Source organism: Parus major, chromosome 2, assembly GCF_001522545.3.
Source record: "Parus major isolate Abel chromosome 2, Parus_major1.1, whole genome shotgun sequence".
Taxonomy (NCBI): domain Eukaryota; kingdom Metazoa; phylum Chordata; class Aves; order Passeriformes; family Paridae; genus Parus; species Parus major.
Genome location: NC_031769.1, coordinates 54646320 through 54670266, shown reverse-complemented (window position 1 = coordinate 54670266; position 23947 = coordinate 54646320). Strand labels below are relative to the sequence as shown.

The 23947-nt window shown below is 40.1% G+C and overlaps 1 protein-coding gene across 1 annotated transcript; it reads left to right on the top strand.

Annotated features, from left to right (window-relative positions):
* Positions 1-5045: 5045 nt before the first annotated feature.
* LOC107200401 (immunoglobulin kappa light chain) lies at positions 5046-23077 on the top strand. Its single transcript, XM_033512014.1, has 7 exons — positions 5046-5502; positions 5718-5928; positions 6049-6363; positions 14182-14226; positions 19464-19754; positions 21213-21269; positions 21988-23077. The coding sequence occupies exons 2-7, from the start codon at positions 5886-5888 to the stop codon at positions 22119-22121; spliced, it is 885 nt and encodes a 294-aa protein (XP_033367905.1). The 5' UTR covers positions 5046-5502; positions 5718-5885; the 3' UTR covers positions 22122-23077.
* Positions 23078-23947: the final 870 nt, after the last annotated feature.

Genomic DNA, 23947 nt, shown 5'->3' with positions numbered 1-23947 from the left:
TATTTCTAGGCTTGTTCCTATGCAGTTGGAGGTGCAAAGCTAACCAAAATTCTTCCCCTCAGGAGAGGAGAAGAGACACAGTCCACCAAACAATCTGAAGCAGGCAAATCCTATTTCCTGCCCCTCCAACTCTTTCTGCCTCAAAGCCCCCTTTCATACTATAAATTTTTGGCCCTTTCCAATGAGATGGAACAATCATATGCTGTAGATGGGGTTTTACATGTATTACATGTCTCCTGTTCTTCCTCATTTGCATTCCAAGGGACATGAAAGTTAAATATGTCACTTGTCACTTACTTTTGGTGTCACTTACTTCTGGTCAGAATTTATATTTAACACAAGTGATGAAATAAACACTTTTGCCCCACCCCCCTCTAATATCTGAAGCAGTGTTTGCCGTCTGATCTTTTCCAGAGAGTTTTTGTGTGCCTTTTCTTCTCATCAGAGCAGATTTACAGCAAGGCTCACCTTTCAGAGTGAAGGGAGAGTGAGGACAAGGGATGGTACATGGGCACAGGTGCTCCTTTGTTCCTCACTGAAACCACACAGGGCTGTGAGACCTCCACTTCACCCCAGGCATCCTTTGGTTGTGAGACCTTGCTCAAGCCAGGTGTAAGGGCAGCCCAGAGCCCAGATCATGTCCTCTTCAACCAGCCTCATAAATTCCACATGCACTTAGAGCAACACTGAACAGCTCTGACCATTTGCCATGCTGCTGCAGGCAGATGCCCTCAGGTGGGAAGTAGCCTGCCTGTCTCTCCATCTTGTCAAGGTCCCTCTGAAGCCCTCTGAGGTACCAGCCACTCCTTCCAGCTTCGTGCTGTCAGTGAACTCAAGAGGCATCTGTCCCTTCCCCCAAGTCACTGATGAGAAAGTTGAACAATACTGGGCCCAATGCTGAGCCTTGGCAGACAGCACTAGTGACCAGCCTAGTTAAAACCTAGCTGGGGCTGTTCAGCCTGGACATGAAAATACTTAGGGGAGACCTTATTGAAGCATTCCAGTATCTAAAGGGCATTGATGGAAAACAAATCTTTACAAGGGTAGATGGTGATAGAAGAACGGGGAAGGGTTTTAAACTGAAAGAGCTTTCAAGTAGATGTTAGGAAGAAATTCTTTACTCTGAGAGTTGTGAGGTACTGAACAGACAACCCAGAGAAGATCTAGATGCTCCATCCCTTGATGTGTTCAAGGCCAGGCTGGATGGGGCCCTGAGCAACCTGACCTAGAGGATGACATCCCTCCCCCCAGGTGGATGAAAGCTAGGTGATCTTTAAGGTCCTTTCCAACCCAAAACATTCTGTTATTCTATGATTCCCTGAAGTTCTAGGGAAAGGCTGGTGGAACATTCTTCTGGGACAGTTCTGAGGTGTCTGAGAAGAGAACATCCTTGGGAACGGCCAGGCTGAACAACTTGAATTTTTATGTGTGTGCTCAGTGGGTAAGTCTAAAATAAGTGTAGTAAGGTAGATAGATTAATAAGTTTTTTTCAGGTTGAGTATTTTTTGTCCATTCTGTGCTGTTCCTGCCATGGTTTAGCTTGTCAGTAAACGTAACACCCCCTGTGGTGGTGAGTTGAAGAAAGACCATTGGATGTGCTGAATGAGTCATTTCCTCCTCCCAGTCGTTTGATGCTCTGTCTACCCGAAGGGCTTTATAACATTATAACATTTATAACTGTTTCTATTTATTTCATTTTCAGGTCTAATCTGCACAGGCAGTATGTTGCTGTTTCCAGTCCTTCTTGCAACTTCATTTTGTTCTTGTAAGATCTTTTTCCTCTCCTGTCTCCTTCCTGTCTACAGTGAACATAGGCTGGTTCCAAACTCCGGGAGTTTTACCCTCCTGCAATTCCTGTGCTTTTGCTTTCAGGTGTAGACATGCAGTTTGTGCCAGTGCAAACCCCAGAGCTGCAGAACCAGATGAAGGGCACGTCTGCCAGCATGTCATGTCAACTGAGGGACAAAACCATTGTACACTGGTACAGGCAGCTTCCCGGAGAGCCGCCGAAAAGGATACTGTACGAGACTGGAGGGGCACCTGTTTTTGATGACAACAACAATAAAAATAGGTTTCAAGTTCAGAAAGATCCTACTCAGCCTGTATATCGTCTCATGATAAATTCTTTAACCCCGAGGGATTCTGGCATTTATTACTGTGCATACTGGTACATAACAAGAACCACAGCATTAGTTGAGCAAAGATAAGCCTTACAAAAAAGACTTTTTGTGCTCTGAACCGCAAGCTGTGAACTCTGCTAAAAATTAAAATACTTCCTTTTCCACCCCTTTCACGATTTTCTGCAGCAGGAGAGGAAAAACAACAATGTCTTATGACAAGTGTTAAATATCTGATCAATCTGATGTTGACAATCAGTATATCATTCCAGTACTCAGATTCATCTGCAACATCCAGAAACCGAAGCCTTCCTGTCACTTTAAGATAAGTATATGAAACATTGCTCTTAAAATGAAGGCTAGATTTTACTGAAAGCACTTGCACAACAGTGAACACAGTCTGTGTGTGAATTATAGATTTCTCTTCCCTGTTAGAGTCCTAGCAAGCAGAGCAACATTTCTTCATCCCTTGGTATTTTCTCTTGAAGAAAAGACAGGAATAGGAAAGAACAGGGGAAGACCAGCTGATAGTGCACATCCTCCTTCATATTTTTCTTTTGCCTTCCTTTGCATTTCAGTCACTGAAAAGTCCTACAACAGCCCAGAAAACCTAATTTTATTGTCACTATTCCTTATTTGATACGTTCAAGACATATATTGAAATCCTCAGCCCTGAGCTATGCCACAGACAAACAGAGACTCTGAGAGCCTTTGGGTTAAGTGTGCTGAGTTTTTAAAATCAGGTTCTACAATCAAGGACTGGTTCCAGGAAAGCTGGCATTTTCCTGAAAGCTAGGTCAAAATACTGAGACACTTTTACATCTTTCACTTTCTGAATTTGAGTACACATGTTCAGTATCCTTTAAAAAATGAACACAAATACCTCCACAGTGATGGATTTATAGTTCTACATTCTCTGAACATTTTTTTGGTTAAAGTTTCTATGAGATTTGAGTATATAACATCTTTCTGTGGATGTTTCTGTCCTCCTCAACTGTTTGAAAAATAGGTACATGTGACCTCAGATGTTAACTTCAGTCAGCCTGCCTTTTGTTATTGTATTGTGGGATCTGAGAATTTCTCACAACCAGTCGAGGAGGTTTCAGGGGTTGCTGCAACCTCTTGACGTAGGTGACTGGGCTTGTTGTGGGTGGAAAGGTCAGGACAGGTTTGGCTGCAGTGACTATGAGCCAGTGGCATACAGACTCCTGAGAGAAAGCTGCCAGGCAAAAGGCAGGACCTGAGCCCTGAACTTTAGGAGAGGAGACTTTATAGTTCTTCAGATACCTGCTTGGAAGTATCACACTTGATACAACCCTGGCCAGGAATGTTAGCTGATATCCAAAGATCTTCTCCAAGTTCAAGAAAGGTCCAGTCTGACACCTAGAAAACCAAGTAGAGGCAGCAGGAGTACCTCCAGAGTAAGCAAAAAGCTGCTGATTTTAATCAGGCATAAAAATGAAATATAAAAGAGGTGGAATCAGGGGCAGGTGATCCAGGAGGAGTATGGAGCTGCTGTTCAACCATGCAGGAATAGGCTCAGGAAGGCAATAAACTAGCTAGAATTGAATTTGGCAAATGATGTAAAGGGGAACAAGAAAGGATTCTATAAACACAGCAGCAGCAAAACAAACACTAGGGAAAGCTGCTGGATGGGGCAGGGAAATTGGTGATGCATGATACGGAAAAACCTGAGGTACTCAGTATTTCCTTTGCCTCAGCATTTACCCATAAGAATGGCCTTCAGGTATCCCATGCCCCTGAGACCAGGTGAAAAGTTTGGAGCAAGAAAGACAAAGCCTTTGGTGGAGGAGGATCAGGTTAGTGAGCACCTGAACTGTACACACCTAAGTCCATGGTGCCTGATGGAATGTTCCCACATTGGCAGCTGGCCAATGCCTTTGCAAAGACACACTTACTCACCTGTGGAAGGTCACAACAATCTGCACAGGCTCCTGAAGACTAGAAGAAATTAAATGTCTCTCTTATTTTCAAAAAAAGGGAAAAAGGAAGACCTAGGGAACTACAGTCAGGTTAACACTATCTCTGTCTGGGAAGGTGATGGAGCCACTAATCCTGGAAACCATTTACAGACAGGAAGGTGAAGAAAGTGATCAGGATTAGTCAGCATTAATGTACAAGGAGGAAGTAATTTAGACAACTTTGATAACAAAGCTCTTAGCAAAATATATTTTGGGCATTTCATCAGTGACAAGTCTCTTTAGTGATAATTTTAACCTGGAAAGATATTTTGTAAAACAATATTCCAGCCACTCCATGTGTCTTCTCCGCATAGACACTTTCATGTTTGGTCAGCAATTATTCCTACTTGCAGACTTACTGTGTTAGAAAGCTTACAGTACAAAACTTAGACAGTGTCTGTAAATTAGGCTTTTAATCATGTGTGATCCAGTCACTGACGTATTCCTTTCATTTCTTCATCTAGAATCAGGTGCCTGACAGATTTCTGCTTTGTGATCAGAAGATTTTTGCTTTATGATCAGAAGAATAGCAATATACTGCTTCTGTTTCATCCATGGTACTTTTTGGCAACAGCACCTTGATTTCAGGTCCTCAACATGCAATAGCCAATGCAGTTTTCATTCTGCTTAGCTACGGTTGCCATGCAAAAGACTGCTGGGATAAGTGATTTCTTCCTTGACTCCCCTCACCTCAGGGTGGCCTGACAGAAAATTAAACAGGCCTTCCCACATTTATTTGTAGGGAAGAAGGGGATTATTTCGATTGCCCCCACACAGGGGCAGTTGTCTGTCTTTGCCTGACCCTCCTCACAGCTCTGCATTCGCATGCACCTTTCCAAACCACTCAGCAACGTGATTACCACCAGCGTGCTGTATGTGGTCAAGTGCCAGCAGGAGGGGGAACGAGGTAACCCGTCTTTACTCCTGTCTACCAACAGCCCAGGCTCAGCTGGGGAAACAAGACATTGTTTTTCCTGCTTCAGAAAATCATGAAAGGGGTGGAAAAGGAAGTATTTTAATTTTTAGCAGAGTTCACAGGGGAGACCTCACAGCATCAGACCCATTCATCAAGATGTCTCTCTGCAATGGCTGTTGACAACAGCTGTTCTCTTTTGTTTTCCAGCCTCATTTCCAAGAAGTGTTTGCATCTCAGCTAAGCTATGAAACTGAAATCCTGCGGCTGTGCATTTCCTCCCACACCCCGAACCAAAGGAAAGGCAAGTCCCACAGCTGAGCTTCTGTGTCTTCTGTTCAGTCACTGCAGGTTGATGGTCTGCAGCTTTGGTGGAGGGCACTACCAGCACAGGAGCACCCTGGGCACTTCTGCACCTTGCATCTAGGTGACTGAGCTGAAGCAGCAAAAGGCAGTCCTCACCTGCTGCACACCTCTCTGCACCCCTCAGGTGAGGGACACACTCACTGCCCACCAGGGTAACATCCAGGCTGAAACCTTCACTCCACCACACGTATCTAAACATGCTCTTGCTTGCAACATTTCCTCAGTTGCTTTGACTAGAATTTTATAGGGCCACAATCCTTGGATTTTATCATTATTTCCCGAATTTACTTGAAAAGCAGACAGGACTACAGCCTTTTCTCCTATTTTAATATTTGGCAGCCTGGAAAGGATTTTCTGCAAAAACACCCCATCTGCTTGCACACAGAAGATTCATCACTGAAGACCATTCAAGAGAGCCACCCCCTCCTTCCATACAACACAGTTCCCATTTGGAGTGCCTTTCATCCTCCTCTGAATCTCAGTGAGAGCAAAGCGTGACAAGCAAACATGCTGCTGCTGGTAGTGCTTGTAGCCACAGCCTCTTGGTCTTGTAAGTACTTCCTTATTTTTCTACCTTTCCTTGAAGACACCCATGGCTTGGCAACAGGCATCTTTCCAAATCCCTGAATTCCAGCTAATGACAATTTTTTTCTCTTTTTCTCTTTCCTAGATGGATTTGCACAGAAAATTCCCATGCAGAGTCCTATATCTATCACGAAGTTCCAAAAAAGTGCACGGATGACATGTGAAATGCGAACATTACAGGAAAATTTTGATGGCACTGTCATACACTGGTACAAGCAGAAGGAGGGTGAAGCTCCACAGAGGCTTCTGTTTGTTTCAGGAAGCAAAGTTACCATTGAAAGTGGCTTTCAAACAAACAGATACTTGGTTGAAAGAAGTTCTGTCCAGAAGCAGTGTTTTCTTACAATAAAAGATGTAATTCCAGATGATGCTGCTACTTACTACTGTGCCTACTGGGATCCTCACTGTGATATAAATGCAAAGATCATCAAGGCAAAAAACCCACCCACAACATCTGAACCACAAGACTGTAAATGTGCCACTCCACCAGTCTTCTCACTGCATCTGAGTGAGCTGCTGGAAGGCCCAACCTTTTTCTGCTACTCCAAAAGAGCGGGTAACCCCACATAAATGTCCTTCTCAAAGTCTGGTTTATCATTAGCACTCCTGTCTTCAACACACATCTATTTGAAGGGCAAAGGATGCCTTCACTGACTTAAAACTTAACATATAAATACTGGACACTTACAAACTCCTTTGGTGCTGTTTACACAGCCATGGAATAATTCTGGTGGTCTTTAGGGGAGCAAACAGAGAAGCAGTAATCTTCTGGTTCAGCCACTTTTCTCCCATAGGAAGGAGTAGGCAGAGAAGAAGTACAGTGTGCTGAAGGAAGTACCTCGGTGATGGGAATGATGTGCTTGCACTGCCAAGCACTTTTGAGGAAAAGTTTCCCCATGTAATCTTCCCTGCTGTACATGTAACCAACTATAAGCTGTTGGAAAACCTGCAAGCCCTGTCTACTCTAATTCAGTTACCACAAAATTCCACACAGACCAGTTTAAATTAGAGATTTACAGTCTCTGATCTACCAGAGCTGACGATGTGCTGCTTATAACGATTACCTTCCTCCACTTCATATTAAGACAAATAAAATTGCCATGGTTTAGGAATGGTATTCCCCAATTTAGTGTTCCCACTGAATCACCCCAAACCTTGTGCTGTTCCCTCACTCCCACTTCCCCTTCTCCCTCCCACCTGCAGTGAGCTAGAGAGGAGAACTGAAGGCACAAAAGGAAAAGATCGTGGTTTGACATAAGAACAATTCACTGGAAACAGCAGTGTGATAAGAAAAGGAACAGTAACAGCAACAATACTAAAGACAGTGTACAAGGAAGAGGTGATGATTCATGCACAAGAACTCACCACACAGAGCCATGTAAAACACAAACCACTGCCGTGTTACCCCAACCAAAAGAGACCCCCTTCTCCCCTGCCCCCAGCAGTGACATAAGGCAGTGTAGAATACAGGTGTCCCTCCTGACTACTGCAAAAATTAACCCTGTCTTGTCTGAAACCAGGACATCATCCATTCCTTATTCTATACCATCTACCCCATACTCAGATCCTACACCTTCCAGCTATGTACATATATCCACGTATCTATATGAATACAAAAGCATGAGTACCATTCCTATAGTCAATGGCCATCCCTCCAAGATGTCTGTTGAGTTCATTTAGTCCATGACTTAGTTTTATCTGTCCTAGGTGTTTTCCAGGGCAGGAGGGCTGGTGTGCTGTTGGGTGGTTACAAGCTGCATCAGGAGCTCACAACTGGTGTATCAGGCGCAGTCCATGCTCATTGTCCATGATGGTTATGGCATACAGTGCCAGTGTCATTCAGCAGCCAATATTATACAGTTCAACATTACAGACTGTTCTTACCCGAAAATCAAATCCTCTTGATGAGCAAATTGCATTTCCCCATCCCTCTGCATTACCCACCATATGCACCCAGGTCCTTCACCAAAAACAGTCCCATGGATGGCTTTGCCTTTGCTTGAGGCAGGACTAATCCAAACTGGTTACTCCAGTATGTATTCCTCATATGCACCATGGGGACTTTATCCCATTCTCTGATATGTGGAGGCTTTGATGGGGCAGGGCAAGCTCAATTAGGAAAGCCTCTGATGTTAACTAACTAGGTGGCCTCTGCTAGATGTAGATCCCAATGTTTGAAAATCCCACCACCTATTGGTTTTAATATGGTTTTTAATAGTCCATCATATCAATCAACATTCTCAGAGGTTGGTTCATGAGAGACAATATGATACACCCTCTCAATGCTGTGCTCTCTGGCCCAGGTGTCTGTAGGCCATTTTTAAAATGAGTCCTGTTGTCTGACTCAGTTCTTTCTGGGGTGTTATGTCACCACAGGATTTGCTTTCCAAGACCCAAGATGGTGGTCTTGTCAGTGGTGTGTGGCACAGGGTACGTCTCCAGCCATCCAGTGGTTGCTTTTCCTACTGTAAGAACATAGCACTTGCCTTGGTGGGTTTGCAGGAGTGTGACACAATCCATTTGCCAGACCTCCCCGTATTTATATTTTGACTATGGTTCTCCATACCACAGAGGCCTTACCCTCTTGGCTTGCTTGATTGCAGCGTATGTTTTCCAGTTGTGGATAATCTGGAAGATAATGTCCATGATTAGGTCCACCCCTTGATCAAGAACACATCAGTGTGTTGCATCTTTTCCCTGATGAACTGAGGTGTCATTGGCCCACTGAGCCAGAAATAATTCATCCTTGCCAGTCAAGATGCATCTCAGACACTTAATTTTGGCAGCCCGTTCCACCTGTCTGTTGTTGTAGCCAACTCTTGGCTACACCTACAGTACTTCTACAGGATGTACTTCTCCAACCAGCTTCTCAACCCAGCCAGTGATGTCTTGCCACAGTTCAGCAGTCCAGATGCATTTACCTCTGTGCTGTCAATTGTTCTTTTTCCTCTCTCCATCCACTCCCACAGAGCATTTGCAACCATCCATGAGACAGGCACTGGCCATTTCTCTCATTCAGTGATATCTAAACCCAGCTAGACAGCTTTCAGCTCTGCAAACAGACTTGATCCACCCTGTACCCCAATTGCTTCTGCAGCACACTGTATAGGACTCCATACATCAGCTTTCCATTTTCAGTGTATCCCTACAGTACAGCAGGAGCCATTAGCAGAGAAAAGCTAACAAGCTTGAATCTTTTGAGTCTGTCCGGAATCTTGGGCAGTGTTTCCACAGACGAGGCACAGGTTGGTAGGGAGGAAAAAGATGAACATATTGTCGGAGTCAAGTAATCACCTGAAGCAGTGTTTCTTCTTCTTTCATTGACATCAATGCAAAGGATGCCAAAGGGCTTGCAAGGGATAGCAAGCTCCATACAAACTTCTGCCACATACATTGTGTACAAGGGACTGTTTGTTATTTGAATCCCTACAGATTACCTTCAGCACAGCTAATTTTCCCAGGTACTGGATACCTTTTTCCATGGCATTCCACTTACTTGGGTACCCTATTGGATCATCTTTGAGAGAATGAAAGAATCATTTCCCTTCTGCTTGAAAGGAGTTGCCTCCAGGGGCTGAAAGTTTCTGTCCTCTTCTCAATCCCCTTGCCAATGCCCAGATCCTGGAGCAAGGATCTCAGATGCTTGGCTTCACTACCATCTACTTTAACACTGTGGGGCATGGTTTCCCAGCATCAGAGCAGGCAGGTTCACCAGGGGCTTTCCTGACTGGCTGACTGGCAGCTGAAATCTTTTCACATATCTCACAGCTCACCTGGGGTAGGGATTAGGTGTTTATCTCTGGCCTTGCCTCTTCCTCCTGTTGTGAGAGCCCTATTCTTCATCCCTCACTAAACAAACTGATTTTGTCTTGGATTTATTCTTCTGTGCTAGAATGGGTTGTTCCTCTCATTCAGCTGCAGTTTGAGTGGCTACAGTGCCTGTTGGTCTGTTTTCCTCCTCTTCCTCCTGAGGGCATTTGCTGGTATTGAACTGTGTTCAGTAAAGAGTAGGCAGGGCACATTGCAGTAAGTTATACCTTTGCCAGGGTGCTGCAGAGGTTCAGGGGTGAACTTCCAAAACACTGAAGCAGAATAATCCTTCAAAAGCTGGTCCATTTTCTCCTACATTTCATGGCACTCATGACTACCAACCCTCAAGTTAGATCTCTGAATAAACCTCCCTATAAATCTCTGTCCTGACTCTAAGCCACACTGTGTGGTATGGGCCACACTGAGGGGACCTGGCAGATTTTGCAACAGTAACATGCTTTCTTTAACACCCAAGAGACATTCAAAATTCTCAAAAGCTGTTGTAACAGGCCTGAAGCAGGAAAAGGGGGCAAAAATCTTGGGAAAATCATCCTCTCCTGTTCCTTCCACAAACTGGCTATGATTATTAGTAGACCCAAAAAAATTGTGCCCAAGGTAAGCGAAGGAGAGCAACACTGAATACACATCCCAATGTCCCTCACTGACCCCTATGCTGTCATGTCATTAGCTAATATCCCCCAATATATCAACAAAGAAACCCTGATTCTTCCCCCTGCTCTGGAAAAGAGCACTGCAAGGCACACATACAGGAGTATGTATAGATAGGGTTAGAACAGAACAAGCAAAATTGTAACCGGTGCTCCGTGCTTAATATAATGAATGCCCGGATCAAATTTGTTTTCAACCAGCTCTGGACAGGTCTGTTGTTATCTCAAATGTTTATACTCCATTTGGACACCAAGTAAGTCTTTCATGGTTTAGGAATGGGATTCCCCAGTGTGGTGCTCCCACTGAAACTCTTCAAACCATGTTATACTTGCTTGCTCCCTTACTCCCTTGTGGAAGGCTGGAGAGGAGAATTGAAGACACAGAAGGAGAAAATCATGGGTTGAGATAAGAACAATTTACTGGAAACAGCAATAAGATAAGAAAGCAGACAATAACAGGAACAATGTTAATAATGAAGTGTGCAACATCAATACAATTCCCACATGACTGCTTGAAATTGGCATTAGCTGACTTCTCCCTCCAGCCTGGAACCAGCATTACCCTCTGCCACATGTACCTGACCAGAAGGAACCCCTTCTCCCCCAGAACAGACTCTCTTGCCCCACATTCAGCAATTAGGTGAGGTGATGTAGAATAACTTCTGTGTCCTAGCCATGCACTCTCCTGTCTACTGTAAAAATTAACCCTTGCTGTCCAGAACTGAGATAGGTGGCTTCCTACACTGCATGTCCAAGGTCATGGCAGGAAAAACACCAGCCAGCATCATTCTGTCTATATCACTCCTGCCCTTAATTTGTGGTTGTGATTAGGATGTTTCTGTCCAGAAGATGTCAAATTAGACCACTGGGGTTTTTTATATCTACTTCAGCTGAAAGACCTTCACCCTCTAGTTCCTCCCTTTTGCCACAAATAATAATTTCTCAACAGAATTTTGCAGTCAGTATGCTACAAGAGATCCCAGAAATACTCTAACTCTGTTTATTTTATACGCCAAACTGAGTGTGCAGGCTGTTTGATTGACAGTCACAGGAGTAGTGACTCCTCTGATGTTATCTTGGGCTGCTTTATAAGAAAACCTGTGCAAGGCAAAGCCTCCTTCTCCCACCAGTTATTATATAAAAAGCTGCCAGTGAGCTGCTGCAGCAAAGCCTGGAGTGATTCCAAGAGATAGGCAGACAATAACCACCTATTTGGGGCAAGAAAATGCAACATGCAGCACACAGACATCTTCACAATGCTTTTGGCTCTCCCTCCTTTCCCCCTTCTGTGTTCAGACAATGAAAAATGAACTCCATGCAAGTAGTACTTGATGTCATGTAATTGTAGGTGTACTCCTTTAGTAAAGGGCAGGATTTTCAGCTGAAGGTACGTGGTTTTTTTACATGCAGAACTCTGTGTTCTTATTTGTTGCCTAAAATCAAAGAAAAACCATAATCTAATTCTAAGACATTAAGTGGAAGGGTTATCTAACAAATTTATAACACTTCAGAAAAGAGATTTTCTCTGAAGGACATCAGCTATTGGCTGAACATCCAGCTGAAATTCCCAACAACCTCCCAGCATCCAAGGACCAGGTCTTCATGCAGACTCCCACGAATGATTGAAAAATTGGGATCTTCTTCATCAATGGTATATCAAGAGAGCATGCCTGCTTATTGCAAAGTCAAAACATAGTGTGGAGCACCTGGATTAAATACTTTGGCACAGGAACAAAGCTAATTGTCTCTGGTAAGTACCATTATCGTTGAATTTATTTTCACAGAATCATTCAGGTTCTCAGATAATCAAGAATGAAAGACTGTGAGGAAAATTAATTTCTCCCTGATAAATCATATTTTGTTTGTAAACTGTGCACGGTGTCCCAATTGGGTAGGTAGATTTAAATATTGGGATGGTTTCATCCTGTTCTAGGAAACAAAAGTAAACTTCTTGAAAGCTAACTCCCAGAACAGCATGTGAGAAATAAAAAATTTCTTATTGCCAGAAGTGATCTGGTCTAAATTGATTGGGAAGAAAAATTCCCAGAGTGTAATGAATGTCTAGTTCCTGGCCCTACTGAAAGCAACTGGTTTGCTTTTGTGTTATTTTTAATTGTGGTGAAGCTGTGCAATTGAAAGGATGAATGCTGTTTTCAGTATAAAGCATATAGATAGCAATGCCTACAGTATGTTACTCAGAAACTACATTACATTATCAAGGTGGCTATAATTAAGGCAAATTTCAAATTGCTGAGGAGAGTTACAGAGAAATTTAAAACGTTGTCTATCCATGCCTCTGACCAAAAATTTTCAGAACTTTTTGCTTGCTAAAAAAATTAAGGTATTTCTAGAAACGGCACTCTAGTCAATGTTGAAAACTCAGCTATAGCGCTCAGTCAGATTTATCACCTGCCTCTAAAGCAGAGAGATTTTTTCTGTAGCCTATGGAAGAAAAATGCAGTGCAGGAGATACTGATAAGCATTGTCAGACTGTGGGATGCTGACATCAAAATATTTGGAAGTGGAACTGAACTTAGAGTTTCAAGTAAGTACCAAATGTAAAACTTGACTACTTCTGAAATACTTTTCAATACAGCTAGATATTGGCTGGCAAGAAGTGCTCTGTTATTTTAACTTTCTCTAAATCTGCTATTCTGAATACTTTTCAGGATTTCCCCCTTAAACAGCATTTGCAGAACACAATGTAATTGGTCTGTATTTATGCATGAAATGGAGGAAACACAACAGCTGTTGCAGCAGAGACCTATATCTTATCCCATTATGATTTTCTATGTAAAAATGAATTTAAATATGGCAAAGACAGCATTTGTAGAAAAGAAAAATGGTTTTTATCTCTAAGTATGCATATTTGACCTTTGTGATACTCCTAATTCACTCTGAAAATAGTATGTCCAACCTCTGTGTTACATATATTCTATGGATAGCAAAATATTTTTCTTTCGGACTGTATCTGACTGTGAATGAAAATTAGAGAGTTATCTGAGATATGCCCAGAACAGTAAGTTGTACCTTTGAAGATAGGCAGAGTTGAAAGGCTGCTTTCTCTTCCTAACTTTTGCAGAAACTGATTATTATCAATTATTACTACAACTCAAAGTATTTTGCTTCAAGTAAACCCTAGGTGCTGTGATACTTGCCTGTAATTTGGCTCAGCTAAGCATCCTGGATGAAAATAGTTTGCCTAATTTTGACCAGCTGGAAATGGTGTATCTTGTTAGTGGGAATTTTGATTCCAATTGATGCAGTTTTGCTTCATGTTACTGGTAACAAAAATATTGGTCAATAGTCTCATGCTCCTCAGATCTCTGCATAATATTCACCAGTTCTAGGTCTGATCTTATGGGGATGTATAAGGATCAAATTTCTTTGCCAACATCTGATCAAATAAATCTTATGGTGATGCTGCCTGTTTCCATAAAGCAGAGATGGAGCTAAGGTGCCCCATCTGCCCCACCTGTCCATCTAAGCTTTCAGAAGACTCAAATTAATTTAGATGAATCCTGTTCATTTAACAACTTATATGCCCTCCAAAAATTCCACCTTTTTTCCCTTTTTTTTATTTAACTTTAGTTTATTTTAGGTGACTGCTCCTTCTTTACTTTCCTAAGGTCTAAAAATTGATTATACAGCAATCTGATTTTCTTTAGAGTACTACTTACCCATACAAACACAACTGAGCCACACTGATATTGTAAAGGCTTTAGTTGCTGTGATTGGCTATTATAACAAGGTGTTTGGCTCAGGCACAAAACTTGTTGTCTCAGGTAAGTTGAATTTATATTGTTAATACAATTATGGGAGCTTGGAGTGGTCATATTCATGAGTATTATACTATCTCAGAGGTCACTCAGCCCACTTAGAGCCTCAATCAGCACTGTTCACTGTGCAGGATTTCCTCCCCAGCTGGCCATTCCCATATTCATCCTTGTGGTATTTGTAATGCAGTGGGTTAGGATCACAAACATGCCTGAAAAGAAGCTATTTCAATCCACTTTTGATCATAGTTCTCCTAGAAATCTGGTGGAAAATGGTGTGTAATAGTTTACAGAGACCTCATTCTTTCCTCCAGCTGTACTGAGGGAATTCAAGGGAATTCAGGGAATCTAGAAGCTGAGAATTAAGTATTAAAAAAGAAAACCTCTTTTTAATACAGATACAAAGAGCAGTATGAAGTGGACTTGGCAAAAAATCTTTTTGAATTAGGCTAGAAAAAGTGAAATAACGTGTTCGTAATTATTTTGTCACATACATAACACTTTGCATTTGAAATAAATTAGCACCTCCAAATTTTCTTCTCATTACTTAATAACCGCTTAACAAATTAATTAATTATTCAGTATTAATTTTGGTGAATTACTGCTTAGTAATTGCTTAATGAATAAGTGAACTTTTCTTGCCTTTCTTGTAGACACATTAATTTTAATGGAAAGTGGCAGACAAATACATTTTTTCCCACTTCCCACATGTGCTTTAAATGACATAATCCTGAAGTGAACAACTATTCAAATAAAAGGCAAAGGAAGTACTTCTACCAAGTGTTTTAAGCTAGGTTAATACATAAACCTATATTAACTTATCAAGCAAATTGGTATGATTTATGCCAGAAGGACTTTGTAAATCATACCTATAATTGAGTGGAAATATCTGTGACATGATAAGCATGTTGTTTTTAGTGAAAACCCTTACCAACCTAACTGGGTAATTGCCATGCCTTTCCTACATACAGTTTAAAATAAATTCTTTTCAAGCATAAATCTAATTCTGTAGGATTTTGTCTTTATGAGGCCGAGGCTTTTGACCCATTACTAGAGTAAAAGGGCTGTAGGTACTTCACATTTAAGAACTTAAAATCATTAAGAAATGGAGAAAACCAGGACTTAGGATAAGGGTCTTTGTGAATAGAAGCATTAACTGAGATTGAATCCAAATATTCTACTTTCAAGAAGCCAAATCAAGAGAATCTTATTGTTCATAATATAGTTGTTGAATCTGGTACTTTTCTGGCCAAAATTGTAGAATCATAGAATGGCTTAGGTTGAAAGAGACCTAAAAGATCAGCTAGTTTAAACTCCAGTGCTGGACACTTTCCACTAGGTGAGGCTGCTCAGAGCTCCATCCAACCTGGCCTTAAACACTTCCAGGGATGGGGCATTCACGATTTTTCTGAACTCTCTGTTACAGTAGCTTACCACCCTCACAGTAAAGAATTTCTTCCTAAGATCTAGAATAACCCTACTCTCAGTGTGAAGCTGTTCCTGCTTGTCCTGTCACTACATGCTCTTGTAAAAATTGTCTCCACCTCTCTTGTAGGCTCCCTTCAGGTACTGAAGGAAGCAATTAGGCAATTCCAAAGCCTTCTCTTCTCCAGGCTGAACAATATCAGTTCTCTCAGCCTTTCCTCATAGGAGAGGTCTGATCAGTGTGTTGGCTCTGGACTTGCTCTAACAGGTCTAACACATCTGTCCTGTGCTGGGGACCCCAGAGCTGGTCTCAGCACTGCAGGTGGGGTCTCATCAGAGAAAAGAAGAGGCACAGAATCCCCTCCCTTGCTCTTCTTGTCATGTTTTTGATACAGCCCAGGAAACATTTGTCTCTCTGGGCTGAGTGCCCATGGCTGGGTCATGTCCAGCCTCCCAAACACCAGCACCCCCAGGTCCTTCTCCCCAGGGCTGCTCTCCATCTGTTCATCCCCCAGCCTGTCAGTACTGGGGGTAATCCCAACCCAGGTGCAGCACCTTGCCCTTGGTCTTGTTAAACCTCATGAAGTTCCCATGGGCCCAATTCTTGAGCTTGTCCAGGTACCTTTGTGTGTCATCCTGTCCTTCAGACAGCAGTTTCTGTAAAGGACTGTACCAGAGTGTGAGTATGTAGTGTTTGGTTCTGGCACAAAGCTCATTGTCTCTGGTAAGTTTTTTCACAGTCTTATGTTTTTAAAAGTTTTGTAATGGGAAAGCTTTGGGAAGAAGGCTGACAGCTCTTTAAGGTATCTGGAAAAGCTCACCATAGGTCAGGACTATACTATATCGTTATCAGTTATAATCCCTGAAGTCGCTGTCAAGCAGGACAAGAATCCTGTTTATGAGCTGGGTGCACTGAGTGCCCTCCAGTCCCACTGGCTTGAAGTGGGACAGAGGAGCTTTGAGTGTCAGTACAAAATAACTCCATTTTGTGGGATCATCCAAGTAGTGAGAACTAAAATTTCAGTTTATAAACACAGTGACCTTATTTATAAATCATATTTATAGATACTTACAAAGAAACTGTGGGGGAGTTTAATTAAGGAAAACTTTTGATAGCTAATCTATCTAAACATATATTTTGAACTTGATTTTTTAATAGCTCATTGGTAATGAACCTAACTCCAGGATTTTGTTTGAACAGTGTTTTACAGCCTCTCTGCATCGTTACATGAGAGAAAAGACAAATCTTAGCTTAAGAAATATCTGCTCATACCTATATTTTACGTGAAAAAGTAAGACCTATATACATCCTAATATACCTCTGCCTTAGAAAACTGTTTAACAAGGTAAACCACAATAGTTTTCAATGTTTAGCCAAATCAAAACTGACAGAGGAGTTCAAGTTCATTACTTTAAAATTCCTTAGAAAGAACCAGATAATTTACCCAGAAAAGCCAGTGCAAACTGTCTTACTGACTTCAAAGAGTTTGCAGAACAGCCTGAAAATACATCAAACCTACAACCAATTCTACAAGTTTTCATACTTTTTTTTTCAGAAACATGCAAAGCTACTTTTTGTCAAGTAAAAATAGATAGATAGATAGATAGATAGATAGATAGATAGATAGATAGATAGATAGATAGATAGATAGATAGATGAAAAACTTAACTCTTTTCAATTCTCCACTGTCATCCATTTGCCCGTATATGTACATGAGATGCTTCAAGGCATGAAGACAGCAGCAATTACTCAAGCAATGTGTTCCCTCAGTATTTTGGTATGATTTAGGTGTTTCATGTAAGCTACACACCTAGGGTGCAATAAATGGAATGATGTTGGCAATTCCAGAGGTGGAAATTATTCCATCATAACAGAAGTCTCTAAAATGAGCAGGATGAGCTAGCAGTTAGAAGAAACTCTCTTGCCTCTCCATTTAGATTTGATATCCTGACAGAATGTCAAACTAAGCAATTAAATGTACTAAAATTAGAACAACTTACTAAACTTAGAAAATCTAATAGAAACATCTAAAACAGTCATGAAGCTTTGCAGAATACACTGGGCCAAGAGCTACTTCATGGCCTTGTGAACATATGCCAACAAATAGATAACTTCAGAAATTGCTCTAATCTTCAGTCCTTGGGAGGACTGATGCATACAGAAGATAAAATTAACACCTAAATTAATGTTAGGGAGCTATAAAGTTGTCAGCAACTTTACTTCTGATACAACAGAACTCAGTCCACATTGTCATTTTAATGACCTCTCTAAAATGAAGGCAATTCTTAATATAAGGAAGGTAGACACCCTCTTAAAGGTAGACAGGTCATCTTTCTCTTTAAGGACCAAGTTTGAAATATGGATCAGTAAGTTGTTTCAGGGAGAATGCAATGTAGAAGATTTCTCTAGAACAGGCAGATCATTTAAAGAAAAGTGGAGCTTTTTGGCAAAAATTAGTTTTATAGTAATGTATTTTCTCCCAGTGCATTAAAACGGCACCAGTCAGACTAAAACTTAAACCCCATGCATCTACTTGCTCAAATTCAGTGGCAGAGATTTATATAGAAATTCAAGAGAAAAAGTGGGATAAGGGAACACCTAAAAGTTCTCTGCTGCCTTAAAACAATACTCTTAAGCAGTACTTTCTATGTAACAAAAGTCAGTTTTGAAAATTGTATTCAGCCTTCGATTGCAGTTAAGCATGGACAGAAATGATTGTGAGCACTGCAGAAGCTCACATTTACCTAAATCGGACCCTTAAATTTACTATCCACTTAAATAATATCAAAACCTATCTCAGTGTGGACAAAATCAAGGTGATTTTGTCTCCTCCTAATCCAGAGAGCATCCAGGCATAATCCAGAGAGGCAAATGAAATGGAGTTTATGTCAAATAAGCTCGTGGAAACAGCTCACTTTAAATTTAAAATATATACATATATATTCATACTGAGCATAGTTCCCAAAGCACAACACCTGTGCAGACAACTCTGGCTAGATATGCTGTTTAGATGTGAAAATGTTATCCAGCTATAGCATGTTCTTCTGCTTTAGTTTAGCTTTGGTTTTTCATTTCCAGATGCGATAATTCAATAATTTAAACAGATCTAGTAGGGCTGAATGGCACTGCCAATCTTTGGTGTCTAGGGCATTTTGTGATTCCATTTTCCTGTCTTGATAAAAATCTTCACCTGGCAAATACATGGAATGCCTTAAAAACAGAGCAGTCATTGTTGTCTTCCCTTCCCTCACCCCCTAAAAATATCATAAAATTAATATTGGCTTTTAAAAAATTAATAGATATAGCTGATGTTAATTATATAACAGTGGGGACTTATACTGGGGACATAAAATTGCTAGGATTTTAAAGGTAAGTGGTCTATGCTTAATATTCTGTGGACAAAATTTTAATGTACTTGTTTTTGCATAAATACTGTAGAGCAATATTAAATTCCTCTTATTGAATAAAAGAAGTTCAGGAAATATTACTATTATTTAATAATTGTCAGAGACTTGAAAGGGCAAATACACTTTCTGACAGCAGTACTGCTTGGAAGGTTGTGGGATATAGCCACCTTAGGGTTTCTAACTCAGTTTCAAGTGAGATTAACAGCTATTGGTATATTCAACAGTATTTCAGTTTCTTAATGTTTCTCAAAAGAGCATTTACATTTGTTACAAGTGTATTAATATTTGTTAATAAGGCATTTATTATGTTGCTCTTTAGAATTTGTATTTTTGGCTGTGTATTTATTTGCTGTACACTACTGATCTTCCAGCTCTCTGTTTTGTTAATTTTCTCCCTCCAATAACCCATCCAGAAAAAGAAAGTTCTCCCCCAGCAAACTCTGAAATCCTGCAGAAAAAACATGAAGATCAGATAACCTATGTTTGCCTTATTGAGAAATTCTACCCAGAAGTTATTAAGGTGACATGGACTGAAGACAAAAAGGAGGTAACAGACAACATAGTAAAAGGAGACACTTGGCTGTCCAGAAAAGAGGATGAATACTCAATTGCCAGTTGGTTAACTGTGCCAGCAGAGAATGAGGACAAGAAATACTACTGCAAATATGAGCATGAAAAGGAAAAGGCTTCACTGTCAACACAAGGTATATTCCACATGTTAAAAATGTAATTGGATGTACTATTATAAACATAATTTTTCTTTACAATAAAATTAGAGTAATAATGCTTTATATTACTGATGAAAACATCTGTGCTCCTAGGCACAATAGCTAAAGTACACAACTGGTGAAACTACCCAAAGTTTTACCAGGAAAAGTAACTCAGCCTGTTATGGTCCCCAAATAAGCATCCCATTGGATATAGAAAAAATTGCTTTACAGAAAAATAATAGTTATTTTAAAGTAATGAATCTCATCAGGTGTAAACTAGCACAGCTCCAACAGATCTGCACTGAAACATGTCTGTTCCTTTCCATCTTACAGAAGTTTCTGGAAAAAGTGTTATTTCTTGTATCTTACAGGTGTAAGTCCTTCTGACAACCCCTGACATTATCACAGCTATAAAAATCTAAGAAGTTAAAAATGAGGTTACTGAGGATGTAGAGCAAGTTTAAAAATATTACTTACCCACTATCCAGAAATAATAAATTAATAATAAGTTAATAGCCATGTATAAAAATAAGGTTTTGTTTTTAATTGTGGAAAGATTGATTCTGATTGTTGAAAGCCAAATCTGAAAGACAATGCAACTTTAAAGAAAAAGTAGCTTATACTCAATGCAAATTGTTTAAATCATCTATAAGAAAAGTTGTCTAAATTGGTTTAGATTAATCTTCTCTCCATATCTACCTCTGCTTAGCTTACTATAAATTAACTCAACTCCAATGAGTGAGCTCATGGCCATAAACAACAATTATGTTTCAACCTTCAAAATGTATTTTATTTATATGGAGGATGTATTTAGAGATGCAATATAAACGTCCTTAATGTTTGTATCAATGCATACAAACAACATAAACAAGAACAAACTCAAATTTGCTACTTCAAGAACAAAAAGGATGTATTTTAGAGAAAAAAGCAGCACCAAGATTCCCAGTAGGGAAAGTTAAGATCATACACTCTTCATTATTATGCTTTGTTGTTGAACAACCATTAACATATTAACATATTAAATGAAGTCTCTTCCAATATAAATTATTCTGCATTTCTGATAACAGTAGGTTGTGAAGGCAAATGGACTTCAGCTCCTTCACTGACAAGGTCAGGTGCTCAAACTGACTACTCTTCCAAATAAAAAACTTTGCCCAGGAACAGCCTAACAGACACATTCCTGAAAGGGCAAAGACACATCTCCACTTATGGCAACAAATACCCAGCCACTTCTTCAAGCATTTCTCCTCTTCCAATTCTCTCTTCAAATTAATTCTACTTGTGGATATCTGCTTTGCAGACTAATCTTAAGGCTCCTGTTTTTTATTTAATACTAACTGGGGCATTTTCCCAGCCTTGTTTGTGTCCAGCCTCTTTTTTCCCCTATTTCTCAATTCATGTTTGTTAAAATTAAAGAAAAACCTAACTAGGGCATTTTAACTCTCTTTCCAGTCGATTCTGTGAAGACTGCTCCTCAGGAAGAGGACTGCAGAACAGTTTTCAATAGAGGTAATTTAATGTGTTAAAATGTGGGAAAGTGATGCATATCATGCAAGAGTTAGGTATCGCTACATAAGATCTGAACAGTCCAAAAATTATCTTTCTTAGCAGTATACAGGAAATCTTTCAAGTCTGGGGTTGGCAACTCAAAAACCTTTCACCACTACTCAGAACTAGCTTCTTATAAGGGGCTCTCCTGCCTTTACAGGTAGCTTTGAGATGTTACGGATGGTGTTTGGGCTACTAGATTATTAGCCTGCTTTTAGCCCCACTTTTTTAAACACTTGGAGTAGTTAAACACTTCTGCTGATGCTACATCAGCCTAGCAATTGCCCAGAACTTCGGACAAAGAATTTTTTTGTCTTGAATGGTATTTAGAGAGAATCACGAGCAAAGAGAAATACATTAAATACAACACAAAAGGATTTAAACAAACATCATACCAAGTGCTGGAAGCACTATAGTTATGCTCTTGTCTTTACAAGGAATAATAACCCAGTGACACTGAGAGTCAGTTTAGTGCTAAGAAACCCACTAGGTCTAGAACTCATTAGAGGTGCAAACCCACTTAAAGAGCAGAACAGATCTTGTACGTGTTTATGGTGTACTCTGGTGTCAATGTAATTGCAGCAGTAAATTGACTACATTGTTCCATTTCTACCCATTTTTTAGGATGCTATACAATGTTGACATTAAACGTGACTTTTCTGTCTTATATTTGTTACAGATCAGTTAATGCACAGGACAGCATATTTAATATATATCATCCTTCTTCTGAAGAGCTCCATGTACTATCTTGTCATACTCTTCTTCATCTACAGAGTGTGGGCTTCAACCAAGCACCAAGGAAAGAAAGCATAAATGCTGTTTTGAGAAAGGGCTACAAATTGATCTTTAATTTACTTTGCCGTATGCTTATCCATATAGACCCCCCTGCTCTTGGTGTTAGATGGAACAGAAAAAAAAAATCCAAAATAATATTCTGGTATTTGTGCATAAGGGCTCGTTTTGCTTTACTGCTAGTGTTTTTATATCAGGCTAGTTTTCCTAATTTTTTTCTGGGCAATAGGAATAATGCATTTTAATCCAAGTCTGTATTGCAAAATGAAGAAGGTAGCCATGTCAAAAGTGGACATGCATCCAGAAGCTTGGGCTTTTGACATATAAAGCACAGATGTGTTTTGTCACTGCATTTAAGGCTTTATTAGGAGCATTCCTGTACAGGAAATTCACAGGTTTGGTTCATTTTTACTTTTGTTGATTTGTTGCAACTCTCATGTATCCAACAAATCTGGAATTAATTATTCTGAAGTGGTGTGCTTTAAGAGACAATTAAACAAAATTTTTAAAAGTGAACAAAAGAATTTTGAATTAAGAAATCAGATGAGAATAAAAGAGATTCTAAGGTGTACATGTGCAGAAATTGAAGAAATCCACCAGCACTGTGACATGGTCTGAAAATCTGCACATTGTAATTTAATAAAAAAGTAAACAATCACAATGGTCTTGAACATCACCTTATTTAAGGACACCTTTTAAAACTGAGCAAAGCTGCAAATGTGAAGCGCTGATAAAATATATTCACAACGGGAGAAAAATTCTCAGATACCTTGAACTTTTAATCTCCCAGTTCCACAAATCAATTCCTTTCAAATTTATGTGGAAAGGTAGGAAGTGGACATATTGGGATAAATCACTTGCTTGGTTTTGGGCAAAACTCTGCCCTAGGTTTTGGAGAAATGCCCCTGAAGCATTTACATTTGCATTTACTGTGTCTGTAATGATGGTGGCAATAAAAGCTTTCCTCCAGCTGTCTTTATGAAGCCTGTGTTTGTTCTCCAGCATTTCCACAGCCTGTAAAAATATGTCTAGAAAACCTGATTAATTTCTCTGTTAATATAAATTTCTCAGGAAATCAAAGGTCCTCAAAACATCACTTTTCTGCTCTTCAATGTGTTAATAGAAACACTTTTATATAGAACAATAAATACTAGTTTGTTGCATCTTTTCTGCTATAAACAGAAAGCTAAGCTTTGTAAAACAGCTAAACCAAGCCAAGGGGAAATGTTGTTATAACAGGACTGCCTTCTAGGGCTCATGCTATCCTAAGGGAAGGAAAATACACCAGGCTGAGTTCTAACAGCCACAGCCATTTTACTAATGTCATACCTTACAAGCTATGTTAGAATATGCATATTGAAACCAAAGCAACTAAATACTGCCTTCAAAGTCACGTTACTCTTCAATGTGAAGAAAGATGTGATTTCTAGTCTTCAGTCAAACTCTGTTTGAGAGATATCTGGGATCCCATGCTATTATTTGTTAAAGTTTGGGTCCAATCAAGGTGAAACAAAACAGCCACAAAGGTATTTTTGGAACACAGTAACTGTAGATTTCAGTAGCATCATGGTTTTTACCTGGATATTACATGGGTCTCCTCTATCTCTGCTAGACAAATGCTTGAGTGCATTAAAGATCTCTCACTTTATGATCCCCAAATCTACTCTTTGTGTCTCCTACATAAAACTGAAAGATATTGTCCCTGCAGTTCAGAAGAAGAGAGAAAACACAGCAAACCTCCTGCCTATATGCGACCCTAAACCATCACCTCTTGGTTTCTGGCATTTTTCAAGTGCTTGGTTGAAGGTTTTACACCTTCCAACAGCTCACATTTCCCTGAAGTTGTT